Source organism: Ranitomeya imitator, chromosome 7 (assembly GCF_032444005.1).
Source record: "Ranitomeya imitator isolate aRanImi1 chromosome 7, aRanImi1.pri, whole genome shotgun sequence".
Lineage (NCBI taxonomy): Eukaryota > Metazoa > Chordata > Amphibia > Anura > Dendrobatidae > Ranitomeya > Ranitomeya imitator.
The window spans coordinates 40,809,535-40,828,780 of NC_091288.1; the positions used below are offsets into that span (position 1 = coordinate 40,809,535).

Sequence of the window (19,246 nt, forward strand, 5' to 3'; positions counted from 1 at the left end):
ACGCACCCACCGACCGAGTAGAATGAGCCTTAATCCCTGCTGGGATGGGGTGACCTCTAACTCGGTACGACTCCTGGATAGCTGAACAAATCCAATTGGCTATCATAGCCTTGGAAGCGGCTAGACCTTTCCTTGGCCCTTCCGGGAGCACAAACAGGGCATCTGACCTGCGGAAAGATGCTGTCCTCGAGACGTATCTCCTAAGAGCTCTCACCAAGTCCAGTGTATGAAGAGCCTTCTCGTGCGATGTACTGTGCCGGGCAAAGTGAAGGCAAGACAATTTCCTCACTGAGGTGGAAAGATGAGACGACTTTGGGTAGAAAAGACGGGGGATGTTCTCAAAACCACCTTATCTTGATTAAAAATGAGGAAAGGAACTTGACAAGACTAAGCCACCAGCTCTGAGACTCGACGGATGGACGTGACCGCAACCAGGAAGGCAACTTTCTATGACAGAAAATACAGGGAAATGTCCTGCAAAGGTTCAAAAGGAGCCTCCTGCAAGACTCCGAGGACAAAATTAAGGTCCCATGGTTCCAACGGCATCTTATAGGGCAGCACCCCATGGGAGACTCCCTGAAAGAACGTCTTCACCTGTAATCTGTTGGCAATTCTACGTTGGAACGGGACTGACAAGGCTGAAATCTGCCCTTTGAGAGAACTAAGGGCGAGACCTAAATCCAAACCCGACTCTAGGAATTCGAGGATGGAAGGAATGGAAAATTCAAGAGGAGACCGTCCTCGGTCCTTGCACCATGAGAAGAAGGTCTTCCAAATGCAATGATAAATACGCATAGACGTAGGCTTTCTAGCGCTGATCATGGTGGAAATGACTTTCTGAGAGAAGCCTGCCTGTGTTAGCACCCAGGACTCAACGGCCATGCCGTCAAATACAGGGCCTCGGAGTTCTGGTGGTAAATGGGGCCTTGGGACAATAGGTCTGTGCGATTCGGTAAATCGCCAGGGGACATCGGCGACTAGTTGAACTAGTTCGGTGTATCAGGCCCTGCGCGGTCAATCTGGCGCAATCAGGATTACTGGTACCCCCTCCGCTCGGATCTTCTTGATGACTCTCGGCAGTAAGGGAAGCGGGGGAATTATGTACGGAAGCTGGAACTGATGCCACGAGTGAATGAGTGCATCTGCCCCGATGGCGGCCGGATCGTGGGACCGAGCTATGAAGTCGGGAACCTTGGAATTTAGCCGTGAGGCCATCAGATCCACGTCTGGGGTTCCGCAATGATAGCAGATCTGGTGGAAGATCTCCGGATGGATAGACCACTCTCCGGAGTCGAGACCTTGACGGCTGAGGAAATCTGCCTCCCAATTTTCCACTCCCGGGATGTGAACTGCAGAAATCATTGAGCGGTTTTCCACGGTCCCACGGAGAATGTGGCCTACCTCAGTCATGGCTGCCTTGCTGCGTGTTCCCCCCTGCCGGTTGATGTATGCCGCCGCCGTGGCATTGTCGGACTGAATTCTGATGGGACAACTCACCAGGAATGGGTGGAATTGGAGAAGAGCCAACCTGATTGCCCGTATTTCCAGGATGTTGATGGGCAGGCGTGCTTCCTGAAGAGACCAGCGGCCCTGAGCGGTGTGATGGGGGAACACCGCTCCCCAGCCCAAAAGACTGGCATCTGTTGTCACAACTAGCCAATGTACTGGGAGAAAAGACTTCCTTGATTTACGGAGGACATCAATGTCCACCACCTGAGAGACTGTCTGACTCGCTGGGGAAGGATGAAACGACGATCGAGAGAGAACGGGTTCCTGTCCCACACAGCCAGGAGGGCATGTTATAAGGGGCGGAGGTGTAATTGAGAGAACGGGACCGCCTCCATAGCTGCTACCATCCTGCCGAGGACTCTCATACTGAAACGCAGAGAGTGAGTGTGAGGTTGGGAGAGCTTCTGAGCTTCCCGCTGTAAGACTGAGATCTTTTCTGGGGGAAGAAGTACCAACCCCTGGGACAAGTGCAGTATCATTCCTAGAAAGGAAATTCACTGAGGCGGTACTAGGGAAGATTTTTTGAAGTTTATCTTCCAACCCAGGCGAGAAAGAGTATCTATTGTGATGTCCACGGCCTCCTTGCAGGTACGGAAAGAGTGGCCCTTGATGAGGATATAGTCTAGATGCGGTAGCACCATCACGCCTCGGGTATGAAGGATGGCCACGGCGGCCACCATGACCTTGGTGAATACCCTGGGGGCGGTGGCGAGGCCGAAGGGCAGAGCAACAAATTGAAAGTAATCTTCCTGAACTGCGAAGCGAAGAAACCTTTGGAGAGAAGGTAAAAGAGGAATGTGGAGGTACGCGTCCTGGATGTCTATAGAGGCCAGGAACTCGCCTTTCTCCATGGAGGCGATGACAGAACGAAGCGATTCCATCCGGAACCGTCGCGCCCTGACGAACTTGTTCAGCAGTTTTAGGTCCAGTATGGGCCGTACTGTACCGTCCTTCTTTGGAACAATGAACAGGTTTGAATAAAAACCTTGAAACCTTTCGCTTTGAGGGACCGGGATAATAACCCCGTCTTCTTTTAGAGAGCTTAAGGCCTGGAAGAATTCTGATGCCTTTGCCCTGGGAGGAGAAGACAGGAAAAAGCGATTTGGTGGAAGAGAGGAAAATTCTATCTTGTATCCAGAGGACACTAGGTCGCGGACCCATTCATCGTGAACGACTGAGAGCAACGCGTCGCTGAAGGAAAGCAGGCGGCCGCCTACTTTGAGGGTGTCCTCCGGATACCGCAGGGAGTCATTGTGTGGGAGACCTGCCCAGTCTGGACCCCCTGGATCCTGACTGCCTAGGCCTGCCTCTCCAAGAAGGGGAAGGTTTGTAAGAGATCTGAAAACCTCTATCCCTACGTTGTGACAGGCCAGGTCCGGAAGAAGTGGAAGTAGAGGACCAATTTGAGTTGAAAAGAAAAAAAATCGGGACCGAGCTGCTGGTTCCGAAAGGGCCAAAAGGGTCTCTGTTGTGGAAGAAATTTACTCTTCCCTCCAGTGGCGTTGGAAATTAATTGGTCGAGCTTTTCGTCAAAAAGGCGACCGCTCTGATATGGAAGAGAAGTCAATGACTTTTTGGAAGCAGAATCCGCACGCCAGTCCCTGAGCCATAAGGACCTCCAGATGGTGATGGCGTTTGCTGCTGCTTGCGAAGCACAGTTAGCAGCATCCAGGGACGCGGTCACTACAAAATCTCAAGCTTTGGCTATTTGAGTAGCGAGGTCTGCTATCACGGGAGGGAGATCGGTATCTAGCACTGTTGCAGACAAGACCTCAGCCCAGTGGGTCATAGCCATAGCCACCCACGTAGCAGCAAAAGATGGGAAGAGTGCGGCTGCTGAGGTTTCAAAGGCTAAACGCGCCATATTGTCGAACTGACGATCGGTTGGGTTTTTAATAGAGGCGCCCTCCGAAGAGGATAAAATAAATTTAGTAGCCAGGCGGGATACCGGAGGTTCTACCGGGGGAGATTGCGACCAATCTTTTCTTAGATCCTGGGCAAAGGGATATTTTGATTCCATGGGCTTCCGCACTGTGAATCTTTTATCTGGACACGGCATGATCCGTTTAGTCCTCTTAAAGGACACGGCATGATTCGTTTTAGATAAAGGTTCCTCCTCAAGTTTCAAAGCCTTATTCACTGACTCAATCAGAGATTCGAGAGTCTCCTGATCGTGATGAAATTCCTGATCTAGGGACGTGTCAGAATCGTCCTTTGAAACAGGTGCTCTGCTAGCCCCAATGGAAGGGGAACGAGAAATGGAGCTCTCAGAACCCGAAACCCGGTGATGGTCTGGGGATATGGCATGAGTCCTTTTCCCGGAAGAGTGAGAGCTCCTAGGCAAGGTACGACCCCTAGAGTACGAGGGGTTTTGACGATCGGAAGCGTCGTCCGTAAGAGTGCCCTGGTTAGAGGAGGGGTCTCGAAACGATTCTAACGCTTTTGCCGGGGATGCCATAGACCAGGTAAGGGAGGTAGCCCACTCAGGGGGCTCACTAGGTTCGGTATCAGTAACAGGTGTTTCCTGAACAGTCACCGGTTCACAAGCTGTGTATAATGCAGTATTGTGACCCTGGGGTAATGAGACCTTACAAGGGGTACATGCATCAAAGAACACAGTGTGGGTTTTCCCAGACTTTTTGTGAGGCCTTGATTGAGACATAGTAGCCTTGAGGAGAGCGCTTACTAGCAGGGGAAGGGTTAAGCTATGGTACTGCAGCTTACCCAGGTCCTGTGTCTTGAGTCCCCAGGAGAGGTACGCAATGTATGGTCATGAAGGCTGTGATTAGGAGAGCTGGAGCAGCGCTGCAGCATGAGCGCTGTGGGTGTCCCAAGATGGCTGCCGAGATCTGTGAGAGCGCTTCTCAGGGAACGAGAAGCGCTAGAAAAGATGGGCGGCGGTAATTGCCGGTGGGCGTGGCCAAAATCTCTGGCCTGCATGAAGGGGAAAAGCAGGAGGCTAAATTTTAAAACTTGCGGTTGCGGCCTGCGGCGTCGCAACCGCTATTAGTGCCATCACTCAGCCGCGCTCCTTCAAAGAAATGCCGCACTGCGGACCACCCACGGACCCGGGCTTTATGCCCTGTTAGACGTGCGGACCTTCCAAACCCCGGAGACCAGGACCTCCCAGCGCCTCGGCCCCCACAGTGTACTCAGTGTAGATGCGGTGGGCCGGTGCTCAATCCTCCGTCGCCATAGTCAGGGAGGGGGTGAAGAGCTTCTGCCGCCTTGCGTCATCCGCTATATCAGTGGTGATGCAGTGGGGGGCTGCACGGATGCCATATATATCATGTCCGGACATGCACCTGGCTCCAGGAGAGGTAGATGGAGGGCTACTCCATGTGGTCGCCTGCTATGGAGGGGGGATATCGGAAAGCGAAGGAACCGTCGCCCGTAATGTGAGCTCAGGGCTGGCGTCCAACGTTGCAGCGCCTGTTGATGATTCTTAGGAGATCGAAACCTAGAAAGGGTCCGTCGCCCCCATTCGCTCCGTTAAGGAAAAAATTGAATAAAAAAAATTTAAATTAAAATAAAAACTGTGGGGTCTGAAACAGACACTAGTGCCTCCTACAGACACTAAGCAAGAACTGGTTCACTTAGAGCCAGCAGGAGGGTGAATACTGCAGGGAGGAGCTATTCTTTATGTGTTAACTTAGTGTCCTCTTAGTGGCAGCAGCATAACACCCATGGTCCTGTGTCCCCCAATGAGGCGTAGGAGAAAATAATATTAGCAATTAGAAATGTATTATAGTTCTTCTGATTTGCTATGTTTCTTTCCTCATGTGCAGGCAGGCAATGCAGGACCTTCGGTATCCATGGTTACGACTACTGATATAGTGACAGTTAGCTAGTTTCTAGTGGTCGTAACCATGGGTAACCTGACACCTCAGTGAGATGGCAGCTGTATTGTCTTGAACAAGACTGAATTGAGCCGTTTTTTCTCCAGAGTGGATGGTGAGTTCAGGAATGAAGGAGGGAGAAGTGGCTCATAAGTGGAAAAAGAAGATTATTTCTCTAATAAAATATATTACTTTTTTTTGTGCAAAGTTTGATAAAACCAGAGTCAATATTTAAGGATGGACATAAAACCTTATAAGACATTTTTTCGATGTATGCCAAGTACTCGGCCAAGGAGAGATTGATGCGGTTTCTGACACTGACCTGTCTCTTATGGGATCAGATGACATTTTGCTTAAGGCATCAAACAGATCTGCAAAAGTCTCAGGATCATTGCACGTCTTGATCATTTCCACCAGCCTCGGCTTTGCCATAGCTGGGAAGTCCAAACCGTTGAGCCGCAGCTGATGATACACGCTGGTGATGTTACTCAGGTTTTTGGCGTCCATTGTTCCAATATTCTGCTTGAAGTAGTTGTCGTATTTCTCCAGCAGGGAGACGTATGTGAACTTGTACTTATAAAAAAGCCTTAGCACCCTGAACGCGTGCCTGATGGCGGACAGGTCGAGTCTGTGGATGACGGACTCTGTCTTTTCGATCAGTCGTTCTTGCAGGCTCGGCGAGCTTACTGCTTGCAAACACACCAGGAGATGGGACAAAGACCTACAGAGCGGAAGAAAGAGAGAAAGGTTACGTCTGATGTGATATTAGACCAGATAATGACTGCATATAGTACAGTGATATAAAACAGTACAGCTAAAAAGACGGGAGCCTCAAAGGGGTTTTATGGTTTTGGAAAATCAGTGTCGGTCCAGCTGCAGTTTGGTTTAAAAAGAAAAAAAAAAACTTTACTCACCCTCACCCAGTCCAGAACTGAGTCTCCACCGCTGCACCCGGACTCCATTATTGGGTGCAGTGCCTAAGCCAATCACTGAGCTCTGAGAGGCTCATGCCGAGACACGGGACTCAGTAATTGGCTGCTGCGCTGCTAACATTAACCCCTTCCCGACCTTTGACGCATACGCTGCGTCATGAAAGTCGGTGCCATTCCGACCCATGACGCAGCGTATGCGTCATGGCGGAATCGCGTTCCTGCGGGCCGGGTGAAAGGGTTAACTGTAATTTTACCCGGCGTGCAGGGACAGGAGGAGTTGTACTTTAGCCCAGGGGGGGTGGCTTCACCCCCCCGTGGCTACGATCGCTCTGATTGGCTGTTGAAAGTGAAACTGCCAATCAGAGCGATTTGTAATATTTCACCTAAAAAACTGGTGAAATATTACAATCCAGCCATGGCCGATGCTGCAATATCATCGGCCATGGCTGGAAACACTAATGTGCCCCCACCCCACCGATCGCCCCCCCTGCCCACCGATCTGTGGTCCGCTCCCCTCCATCCTGTGCTCCGCTCCCCCGTCCTCCTGTCCGCTCCCCCCGTACTCCAATCCCACCCCCCGTGCTCCAATCCAACCCCCCTGCACTCCGATCCACCCCCCCGCACTGCGATCCACCCCCCCGCACACCGATCCACCCGCCCGCACACCGATCCACCCGCCCGCACACCGATCCACCCACCCGCACACCGATCCACCCGCCCGCACTCTGATCCACCCGCCCGCACACCGATCCACCCCCCTATGCTCCGACACCCCCCCCCGTGCCCTGATCTCCTCCCCCTTATACTTACCTAGCCTCCCGGGGTCCGTCTGTCTTCTTTCCTGGGCGCCGCCATCTTCCAAAATGGCGGGCGCATGCGCAGTGCGCCCGCCGAATCTGCCGCCCGGCAGATTCGTTCCAGAGTCAATTTTGATCACTGTGATAAAACCTCACAGTGATCAAAATAAAAAAAAACAGTAAATGACCCCCCCCTTTGTCACCCCCATAGGTAGGGACAATAATAAAATAAAGAATTTCCCCCCCACTAAGGTTGGAGTTAGAACTAGGGTTAGGGTTAGGGGTAGGGTTAGGGGTAGGGTTAGGGTTAGGAATGTGTACACGTATTCTGGTCCTCTGCGGATTTTGCCACAGCGGATTTCATAAATCCGCAGTGCTAAACCGCTGTGGATTTATCGTGGATTTACCGCGTCTTTTCTGCGCATTTCACTGCGGTTTTACAACTGTGATTTTCTATTGGAGCAGTTGTAAAACCGCTGCTGAATCCGCAGAAAGAAGTGACATGCTGCGGAATGTAAACCGCTGCGTTTCCGTGCAGTTTTTCTGCAGCATGTGCACAGCAATTTTTGTTTCCCATAGGTTTACATTGAACTGTAAACTCATGGGGAAACTGCTGCGGATCCGCAGCGTTTTCCGCAGCGTGTGCACATACCTTTAGAATTAGGCTATGTGCACACGGTGCGGATTTGGCTGCGGATCCGCAGCAGTGTTCCATCAGGTTTACAGTACCATGTAAACATATGGAAAACCAAATCCGCTGTGCCCATGGTGCGGAAAATACCGCGCGGAAACGCTGCGTTGTATTTTCCGCAGCATGTCAATTCTTTGTGCGGATTCCGCAGCGTTTTACACCTGTTCCTCAATAGGAATCCACAGATGAAATCCGCACAAAAAACACTGGAAATCCGCGGTAAATCCGCAGGTAAAACGTAGTGCCTTTCACCCGCGGATTTTTCAAAAATGGTGCGGAAAAATCTCACACGAATCCGCAACGTTGGCACATAGCCTTAGGGTTAGGGTTGTGGTTAGGGGTGTGTTGGGGTTAGGGGTGTGTTGTGGTTAGGGTTGTGATTAGGATTACGGCTACAGTTGGGATAAGAGTTAGGGGTGTGTTGGAGTTAGAATTGAGGGGTTTCCACTGTTTAGGCACATCAGGGGGTCTCCAAACGCAACATGGCGCCACCATTGATTCCAGCCAATCTTGTATTCAAAAAGTCAAATGGTGCTCCCTCACTTCCGAGCCCCGACGTGTGCCCAAACAGTGGTTTACCCCCACATATGGGGTACCAGCATACTCAGGACAAACTGCGCAACAATTACTGGGGTCCAATTTCTCCTGTTACCCTTGAGAAAATAAAAAATTGCTTGCTAAAACATCATTTTTGAGGAAAGAAAAATGATTTTTTATTTTCACGGCTCTGCGTTGTAAACGTCTGTGAAGCATTTGGGGGTTCAAAGTGCTCACCACATATCTAGATAAGTTCCTTGGGGGGTCTAGTTTACAAAATGGGGTCACTTGTGGGGGGTTTCTACTGTTTAGGCACACCAGGGGCTCTGCAAACGCAACGTGATGTCCGCAGACCATTCCATCAAAGTCTGCATTTCAAAAGTCACTACTTCCCTTCTGAGCCCCAGCATGTGCCCAAACAGTGGTTTACCCCCACATATGGGGTATCAGCGTACTCAGGAGAAACTGGACAACAACTTTTGGGGTCCAATTTCTCCTGTAACCCTTGGGAAAATAAAAAATTCTGGGCTAAAAAATTATTTTTGAGGAAAGAAAACGTATTTATTATTTTCACGGCTCAGTGTTATAAACTTCTGTGAAGCACTTGGGGGTTCAAAGTGCTTACCTCACATCTAGATAAGTTCCTTTCGGGGTCTAGTTTCCAAAATGGGGTCACTTGTGGGGGGTTTCTACTGTTCAGCCACATCAGGGGCTCTGCAAACGCAACGTGACGCCCGCAGAGCATTCCATCAAAGTCTGCATTTCAAAACGTCACTACTTCACTTCCGAGCCCCAGCATGTGCCCAAACAGTGGTTTACCCCCACATATGCGGTATCAGCGTACTCAGGAGAAACTGGACAACAACTTTTGGGGTCAAATTTCTCCTGTTACCCTTGGGAAAAAAAAAAAATTGCGGGCTAAAAAATCATTTTTGAGAAAAGAAATTTTTTTTTTATTTTCATGGCTCTGCGTTATAAACTTCTGTGAAGCACTTGAGGGTTCAAAGTGCTCACCACACGTCTAGATTAGTTCCTTTGGGGGTCTAGTTTCCAAAATGGAGTCATTTGTGGGGGATCTCCAATGTTTAGGCACACAGGGGCTCTCCAAACGCGACATGGTGTCCACTAATGATTGGAACTAATTTTCCATTTAAAAAGCCAAATGGCGTGCCTTCCCTTCCGAGCCCTGCCGTGCGCCCAAACAGTGGTTTACCCCCACATATGAGGTATCAGCGTACTCAGAACAAACTGGACAACAAAATTTGTGGTCCAATTTCTCCTATTACTGTTGGCAAAATAGGAAATTCCAGGCTAAAAAATCATTTTTGAGGAAAGAAAATTTATTTTTTATTTTCATGGCTCTGCGTTATAAACTTCTGTGAAGCACCTGGGGGTTTAAAGTGCTCAGTATGTATCTAGATAAGTTCCTTGGGGGGTCTAGTTTCCAAAATGGGGTCACTTGTGGGGGAGCTCAAATGCATAGGCACACAGGGGCTCTCCAAACGCGACATGGTGTCCGCTAACAATTGGAGCTAATTTTCCATTCAAAAAGTCAAAAGGCGCGCCTTCCCTTCCGAGCCTTGCCGTGTGCCCAAACAGTGGTTTACCCCCACATATGAGGTATCGGCGTACTCGGGAGAAATTGCTCAACAAATTTTAGGATCTATTTAATCCTATTGCCCATGTGAAAATGAAAAAATTGAGGCGAAAAGAAATTTTTGTGAAAAAAAAAGTACTTTTTCATTTTTACGGATCAATTTGTGAAGCACCTGAGGGTTTAAAGTGCTCACTAGGCATCTAGATAAGTTCCTTGGGGGGTCCAGTTTCCAAAATGGGGTCACTTGTGGGGGAGCTCCAATGTTTAGGCACACAGGGTCTCTCAAAACGCGACATGGTGTCCGCTAACGATGGAGATAATTTTTCATTCAAAAAGTCAAATGGCGCTCCTTCCCTTCCGAGCCTTACCATGTGCCCAAACAGTGGTTTACCCCCACATGTGAGGTATCGGCGTACTCAGGAGAAATTGCCCAACAAATTTTAGGATCCATTTTATTCTGTTGCCCATGTGAAAATGAAAAAATTGAGGCTAAAAGAATTTTTGTGTGAAAAAAAAAGTACTTTTTCATTTTTACGGATCAATTTGTGAAGCACCTGGGGGTTTAAAGTGCTCACTATGCATCTAGATAAGTTCCTTGGGGCGTCTAGTTTCCAAAATGGGGTCACTTGTGGGGGAGCTCCAATTTTTAGGCACACGGGGGCTTTCTCGCCTGTTGATCATTCAGGGGAGTTGGAACCTTGAAAGGAACCGTCGCCCGCTTCACTCCGTTAATTAAAAAATACAAATTTACAGAAAAGTAAAAAATAAAATAAAAACGTTGGGGTCTGAACCAGACCCATGTGCCTCCTACAGACACTAAGCAAGAACTGGTTAGCTGAGAGAACTCTTTGTATCACTTAGTGTCAGCAGCATACAAACTGTGTTCCCCAATGAGGCGAAGGAGAAAACAGGAAATTAATTTTCCATTTAATGAAAACTTATGAAACTTTCTAATAAACTTTGAGACTATATTAAAGTCTTACAATTTCCTCCATTGTCAGGATCTGTGCTCGCTGTCAGGTTCTCTCTGTATCACTAGACTTACTCAGGGTCATCGGCGTCCTCCAGATTCCTGTCCACAATCCCGGCTATCTGTCCCATAAGTGGACTTGTGGTCAGATCCTGTTTTTTCAAGCATACAGCAAACTTTGCCAATGTTGGAAAATCAAACCTGGGTATAAAAAAGAAAATCCTCATCACAAAGTGCAGATTTACACTCGCAGCAATACTTTACACCATCTGGTATTCCAAGCCCCCACTTGGACAAGCGTGGGGCCGTTTCTGGAAAAAGCAGGCAGTCGCTCCAAACAATGGACGCCCCATTTAAAAGTCTTTTGTGAATGAGCTCTCAAAATTACGGTAATCAGATGAAAATTTCACAAAAAAAAGCAATAAAATGCCTGCGCTACAGTTCAATCTACTAAGAACCTATAGAATCCAGGGGTTAAGGACTTGATCACATGGCACAAAGTTGCTGCACATTGTCACAGCAGTAGCAGCAATGTGAGCGACGTTTCAAAAATCTGATGCACTCGCGGTGGAAAATTTCCTTGTGGAAACTAAATTTCACATGGTTAATTGTGACGGATGTCAATTCTTTTGGTAGAATTTCAAAACGAATTTCTTTCTTTAACCCCTTTACCCCCAAGGGTGGTTTGCACGTTAATGACCGGGCCAATTTTTACAATTCTGACCACTGTCCCTTTATGAGGTTATAACTCTGGAACGCTTCAATGGATTCCAGTGATTCTGACATTGTTTTCTCGTGACATATTGTACTTCATGACAATGGTAAAAATTATTTGATAGTACTTGCGTTTATTTGTGAAAAAAATGGAAATTTGGCGAAAATTATGAAAATTTCGCAATTTTCCAACTTTGAATTTTTATGCAATTAAATCACAGATATATGTCCCACAAAATACTTAATAAGTAACATTTCCCACATGTTTACTTTACATCAGCACAATTTTGGAACCAAAATTTTTTTTTTGTTAGGGAGTTATAAGGGTTAAAAGTTGACCAGCAATTTCTCATTTTTACAACACCATTTTTTTTTAGGGACCACATCTCATTTGAAGTCATTTTGAGGGGTCTGTATGATAGAAAATACCCAAGTGTGACACCATTTTAAAAACTGCACCCCTCATGGTGCTCAAAACCATATTCAAGAAGTTTATTAACCCTTCTGGTGCTTCACAGGAATTTTTGGAATGTTTAAATAAAAATGAACATTTAACTTTTTTACACAAAAAATTTAATTCAGCTCCAATTTGTTTTATTTTACCAAGGGTAACAGGAGAAAATAAACCGCAAAAGTTGTTGTACAATTTGTCCTGAGTACACCGATACCCCATATGTGGGGGTAAACCACTGTTTGGGCGCATGACAGAGCTCGGAAGCGAAGGAGCGCCATTTGACTTTTCAATGCAAAATTGACTGGAATCGAGATGGGACACCATGTTGCGTTTGGAGAGCCCCTGATGTGCCTAAACATTGAAACCCCCCACAAGTGACAACATTTTGGAAAGTAGACCCCCTAAGGAACTTATCTAGAGGTGTGGTGAGCACTTTGACCCACCAAGTGCTTCACAGAACTTTATAATGCAGAACCGTAAAAATAAAAAATCATATTTTTTCACAAAAATTATCTTTTCGCCCCCAATTTTTTATTTTCCCAAGGGTAAGAGAAGAAATTGGACCCCAAAAGTTGTTGTACAATTTGTCCTGAGTACGCTGATACCCCATATGTGGGGGTAAACCACTGTTTGGGCGCATGGGAGAGCTCGGAAGGGAAGGAGCGCCGTTTGACTTTTCAATGCAAAATTGACAGGAATTGAGATGGGACGCCATGTTGCGTTTGGAGAGCCACTGATGTGCCTAAGCATTGAAACCCCCCACAAGTGACACCATTTTGGAAAGTAGACCCCCTAAGGAACTTATCTAGAGGTGTGGTGAGCACTTTGACCCACCAAGTGCTTCACAGAAGTATATAATGCAGAGCCGTAAAAATAAAACAAACATTTTTTCCCACAAAAATTATTTTTTAGCCCCCAGTTTTGTATTTTCCCGAGGGTAACAGGAGAAATTGGACCCCAAAATTTGTTGTCCAATTTGTCGTGAGTGCGCTGATACCCCATAAGTGGGGGGGAACCACTGTTTGGGCGCATGGGAGGGCTCGGAAGGGATTTGGAATGCAGACTTAGATGGAATGGTCTGCAGGTGTCACATTGCGTTTGCAGAACCCCTAATGTACCTAAACAGTAGAAACCCCCCACAAGTGACACCATTTTGGAAAGTAGACCCCCTAAGGAACTTATCTAGATGTGTGGTGAGCGCTGTGACCCACCAAGGGCTTCACAGAAGTTTATAATGCAGAGCCGTAAAAATAAAACAAAAATTTTTTCCCACAAAAAATTATTTTTTAGCCCCTAGTTTGTTTTTTCCCAAGGGTAACAGGAGAAATTGGACCCCAAAAGTTGTTGTCCTATTTGTCCTGAGTACGCTGATACCCCATATGTTGGGGCAAACCCCTGTTTGGGCACACGGGAGAGCTCGGAAGGGAAGGAGCACTGTTTTACTTTTTCAACGCAGAATTGGCTGGAATTGAGATCGGACGCCATGTCGTGTTTGGAGAGCCCCTGATGTGCCTAAACAGTGGAAACCCTCCAATTATAACTGAAGCCCTAATCCAAACACACCCCTAACCCTAATTCCAACGGTAACCCTAACCACACCCCTAACTCTGACACACCCCTAATCCCAACCCTATTCCCAACTGTAAATGTAATCTAAACCCTAACCCTAACTTTAGCCCCAACCCTAACTGTAGCCCCAACCCTAACCCTAACCCTAGCTCTAACCCTAGCCCTAGCCCCAACCCTAACGGGAAAATGGATATAAATACATTTTTTTAATTTTTCCCTAACTAAGGGGGTGATGAAGGGGGGTTTGATTTACTTTTATAGCGGGTTTTTTAGCGGATTTTTATGATTGGCAGCCGTCACACACTGAAAGACGCTTTTTATTGCAAAAAATATTTTTTGCGTTACCACATTTTGAGAGCTATAATTTTTCCATATTTTGGTCCACAGAGTCATGTGAGGTCTTGTTTTTTGTGGGACGAGTTGACGATTTTATTGGTAACATTTTCAGGCACGTGACATTTTTTGATCGCTTTTTATTCCGATTTTTGTGAGGAAGAATTACCAAAAAACAGCTATTCATGAATTTCTTTTGGGGGAGGCGTTTATACCGTTCCGCGTTTGGTAAAATTGATAAAGCAGTTTTATTCTTTGGGTCAGTACGATTACAGCGACACCTCATTTATATCATTTTTTTATGTTTTGGCGCTTTTATACGATAAAAACTATTTTACGGAAAAAATAATTATTTTTGCATCGCTTTATTCTCAGGACTATAACTTTTTTATGTTTTTGCTGATGATGCTGTATGGCGGCTCGTTTTTTGCAGGACAAGATGACGCTTTCAGCGGTACCATGGTTATTTATATCCATCTTTTCGATCGCGTGTTATTCCACTTTTTGTTCGGCGGTATGATAATAAAGCGTTTTTTGCCTCGTTTTTTTTCTTTTTTTCTTACGGTGTTTACTGAAGGGGTTAACTAGTGGGCCAGTTTTATAGGTCGGGCCGTTACGGACGCGGCGATACTAAATATGTGTACTTTTATTGTTTTGTTTTTTTTATTTAGATAAAGAAATGTATTTATGGGAATAATATAATTTTTTTTTTTTCATTATTTTGGAATATTTTTTTTAAATTTTTTTTTATTTACACATTTGAAATTTTTTTTTTTTACTTTTTTACTTTGTCCCAGGGGGGGACATCACAGATCGGTGATCTGACAGTTTGCACAGCACTCTGTCAGATCACCGATCTGACTAGCAGCGCTGCAGCCTTCACAGTGCCTGCTCTGAGCAGGCTCTGTGAAGCCACCTCCCTCCCTGCAGGACCCGGATCCGCGGCCATTTTGGATCCGGGCCTGGAGCAGGGAGGGAGGTGAGACCCTCGCAGCAACGCGATCACATCGCGTTGCTGCGGGGGGCTCAGGGAAGCCCGCAGGGAGCCCCCTCCCTGCGCGGTGCTTCCCTGCACCGCCGGCACATCGCGATCATCTTTGATCGCGGTGTGCTGGGGGTTAATGTGCCGGGGGCGGTCTTTGACCGCTCCTGGCACATAGTGCCGGATGTCAGCTGCGATAGGCAGCTGACACCCGGCCGCGATCGGCGGCGCTCCCCCCGTGAGCGCTGCCGATCGCATATGACGTACTATTGCGTCCTTGGGAAGTAAAGCCCACCCCACATGGACGCAATAGTACGTCTAATGGCAGAAAGGGGTTAAGCCACGTTCACACGTCCAGAATTTGGTCAGTATTTTACATCCGTATTTGTAAGCCAAAATCAGGAACAATCAGAGGAAAAGTATAATAGAAACACATGCACCACTTCTGTATTTATCACCCACTCCTGGTTACAGATGATAAAACAGCAGTAAATCTGCACCAAAATCAGCATGCAATATATTTGGATTTTGTTGAAGATCTGGGACAGAATCAGAAGCACATTTTTTTTCACAAATAAGCAGAGATCTATGTGCCTCCTATTGTGCTCCAAGACCTTCGGATGTACGGAAATAAACTCTATAGAAGCATTGAAACAAGTCACCCATTGGAGCATTACACAGCGCCACCAGGGTCACCAACTGTCCAGAAATAGGGCACTTTTCCCCATTCCATAAAAAATAAATAAATTGATGCATCCGTAACTTTTTTTTTGTTTAAGGCTGGAGAAATTTGCACACATTATTATGACTGTAATTTTCATGATTTTCCAGTTCATCTTTTTATATCAGTGTTATGGGTTGTAGATTTCCAGTACTTAAAGAGGTATTCCCATCTCCAAGATCCTATCCCAATCTGTATTAGGTGTAATAATATTAGCAAATAAATCCAATTAGAAATGTAGTATAGTTCTTCTAATTAGTGATGTCACTTACCCCATGTTCAGGGCACTGCAGTAGCTAGGTATCCATGGTTACAACCACTCATATAGTAACAGTTAGTTGTTAGTGGTTGTATCAATGGATACCTAAGCTACTGCAATGCCTGCACATGTGGTAAGAGACAGCGCTTATCAGAAGAACTATACTACATTTCTAATTGGAGGTATTTGCTAATATTATTATTATTACACCTACTACATATTGGGATAGGAACTTGGAGATTGGAATACCCCATTTAATTATTTATTATGGCTTTCTAAGGCATCTATAAAAAATGTTGGCTGTCTGGGATTTTTTAAGTTGTCAAGAAAAATACAAAAAGCAAGTTGTCAGCCCCCCGATGTGCACACAGACCCCTACATGCCCTAGTATGGCTGACCTGCCTTTGTGTGGTGTAACTGAGGTTTACAGGCTTAGCTCAGACCGAGAAAGAAAAACGTTTAATGCCAATTCTTCGATTTGATCGTAATATTTTCCTCTAAACAATTATTATGTCAAAACCAGAAATAGGAATAAATGAAGTCACCTTTCTAATCTTCTCCAGCCTTCGAGTACTAGCTGCTGTATTAACGCATCGTGTGCCGCCACCTGAAACCTGGAAATTAAATGGAAAGTTAATGCGGCATAATGCGGACCCCCAGATTGGTGAGAACACATATAATAATGGATATAAAGTCGTTTTCTTACTTCATTAAATTGTGCAAAATGTCCACCATCTCTCCGTCATCTAGAAGATGAATCTTGTTCTGTGCTACAGTGCGAAGTTCAAGAAATTCCGGATGATCTGGAATTTGCCTAAACGTTCTATATTTTTCTGGATTCCCCTCCTGAAAGTTCCAAAGCAGGCTGACGGCGCAGCCCACATGATGGACGGTCAGCGCCGATCTGTTCATGCCGAGCAGCTGGAACACCTGATAGTCCGTGGTGCATGTCTTTAACTGGTCCAATAAGGAATCCGATTTCACAATATGAGTCTGAAGCAGTCGCAGCGATAACCGGAAGGGACTCCTCCATGGAAACATGGCGGCCATCTATAGAGGGGCTGGCATTGTATATCTATACCCCTACAATGAAAGTGTTATGGGGGCATTTATCATCAACATATATCAGAACATAAACTTTATCATCTCCAGGGCAATTCTTGGCAAATTCCTCGTAATAAGGGCTCATTCACACATACGAGAAACATGGACCAATTCTGTCATACAAGGAGAAAGATAAAAATGTTTCTCCACTGAATACATTCTGACAATCCAGCCTATGTTTAACCCCTTAGTGACGGAGCCAAATTTTTTTAAATCTGACCAGTGTCACTTTATGTGGTAATAACTCTGCAACGCTTCAACAAATCCCAGTGATTTTGAGACTGTTTTTTTCGTGACACATTATACTTTATGATAATGGTAAATTTAGGTCGATATGTTTTGTGTTTATTTATATAAAAAATATCAGAAATTTGAGAAAAATGTTAAAAAATTAGCAATTTTCAAACTTTGAATGATTATCTCTTTAATCCAGATAGTCATACCACAGCAAACTATTAATAAATAACCAAAACATGAGGAGATGAATGAAAGCAGCACTCACCCGTGATCTTCAATGATAATATAGTCCTTTATTGACCGTGGCGCAACATTCCCAGCTAGGAACAAGGCAGGTTACAACATGAGGAGGGAGCGGTGAGGGAGGGTGCAGAGACGAGACAGTTTGCATCTCGGCTTTGGGAAAATGGCCGCCGCGATCTCTAATGCGCACGCGCGGCATCCCGCGGCCATTTTCCTGAAGCCCCGTGCAGCAGAGCACTCCATCTGCGCACGCGCGGCCCCAGGAAGATGGCCGCCCCCACCGATGCAAGGGATTACAGCGCAGATCGCGCGCTGTGTCTTCACGTGGGCGCAGGGAAGTCGGAACTCTGGACATGCGCACACCACTACGCCACCAACGGAAAGCTGGGGAAGAAAAGAGCGCTGTGAACACGCCCACCTGACCAGACCAGCCTGATTGACAGGCGAAACCGGCGACTTTGGTAATGTATTTCTCAGCATACATGGGGAATCAGGGTACACTACATACACTATAGTAACGCACAGCGCAGGCCCTATTTAACAGTATTTATAGCTCAATCTCAAAAAACGGGGTGACAGGTTCCCTTTAATGTCACATACATGGCAGCCTTGTATCTGAGTCATAGGTTCCTCTTTGCACGCACAATTACTGGGCAGGATTCTATTGTGATAGAAAAGAAAACTATCCCATAATTGATCATATTTATCATTTCCTCCATTCACCCCTCAATCTACCAGCGGCTCAGATCCCCCCATAAATCACTGCACAAGGCAGGATCCTCTGACTACAGAGGGACACCATAGAATGGACTTTCTTCATTGTGCGCCGCAGAGTCGCGTCTGTGACGTCATCTTGCAAGCCCTGCATTACACACACGTCACTTTCTCCCACAACGGAGACGGTGACTGTGAGATTAGGACAGGTGCAGTGTGAGGGGAAGACGCACACGTGTGCACGCAGGAGCGCTGTGTGGTGCACACGCACCGATCTTACTCTGCTGGACGGTCGGGGATCCCGGCAGGATTCCTGGTGACTGCCGAGTTGACTTTCACTGACGATCACGTGTAAGGGAAGCGCCAGACAAGAGAAGCAGATAACCGAACTGCCGATTGTCACAGTGATAGTGATTTCGCCTGCCACCTGCTGGTGACCCAGTGTATTGTGCTGCAGGACAAAGTTGTGCTGAGAGAAATTACAGTTGCCAATAGCAACAAGGCATGTTATTTTAATTTAACCAAATCAGGGAAAAAATATATAATACTATCAGACTTGATAAAGGCTCACTAGTGACAACTCTAGCACAACATTTTACCATTATGGTCGTCCCAAAACAGGAGGATATAAATTGGTAGTAAAATTCTGATGACAGATTCCCTTTAAGAAAACACTTGTCGATGTTTTGTTTTTGTTTGTTTTTTAGGGGGCGTGGGGTATGGTTGTGCACAAGAAGATCAAAAATGATAAAATTGCTGAAAAAAAAACCTCTGGCTGTGATAAAAAGTATGTATGGGGCTATAGACAGGACATGGTGCCCGTGCTCACCCGTCCTTTGCTGCAAGCATCAATACTGGGCATGTTATGTCAGCATCAGACCCATACAATGAGGCAATGGAAGAAGGGGGGGGGGGGGGGGCGCACAGGGGATGGGAGGCGGGAGGGGACGCACAAACTTTATTTTTAAGGGAAAGAAAAAAAAAAAAAGATTATTCATTCCTTCTCTCAAACGAACGCTGCTGGGAAGAAGGGATGAATACCGG

The 19,246-nt window shown here is 46.4% G+C and overlaps 1 protein-coding gene across 3 annotated transcripts in view; it reads right to left on the reverse strand.

Annotated features, from left to right (window-relative positions):
• Positions 1-18,614, reverse strand: part of LOC138644560 (FAST kinase domain-containing protein 1, mitochondrial-like) — a 37,164-nt gene extending 18,550 nt beyond the window's left edge. Inside the window, exons 1-5 of one of the 3 annotated variants that reach the window (XM_069733093.1) lie at positions 18,474-18,614; positions 16,611-16,987; positions 16,450-16,518; positions 10,948-11,073; positions 5,671-6,069 (exon numbers count right to left, since the gene is read on the reverse strand). In XM_069733093.1, the coding sequence (XP_069589194.1) occupies positions 5,671-6,069; positions 10,948-11,073; positions 16,450-16,518; positions 16,611-16,954 (938 nt within the window). In that variant the 5' untranslated portion in view covers positions 16,955-16,987; positions 18,474-18,614. Of the gene's footprint in view, positions 1-5,670; positions 6,070-10,947; positions 11,074-16,449; positions 16,519-16,610; positions 16,988-17,510 lie in introns of all 3 variants that reach the window. The other 2 variants (XM_069733095.1, XM_069733094.1) reach the window with 2 other exon arrangements.
• Between the last annotated feature and the right edge of the window lie 632 nt (positions 18,615-19,246).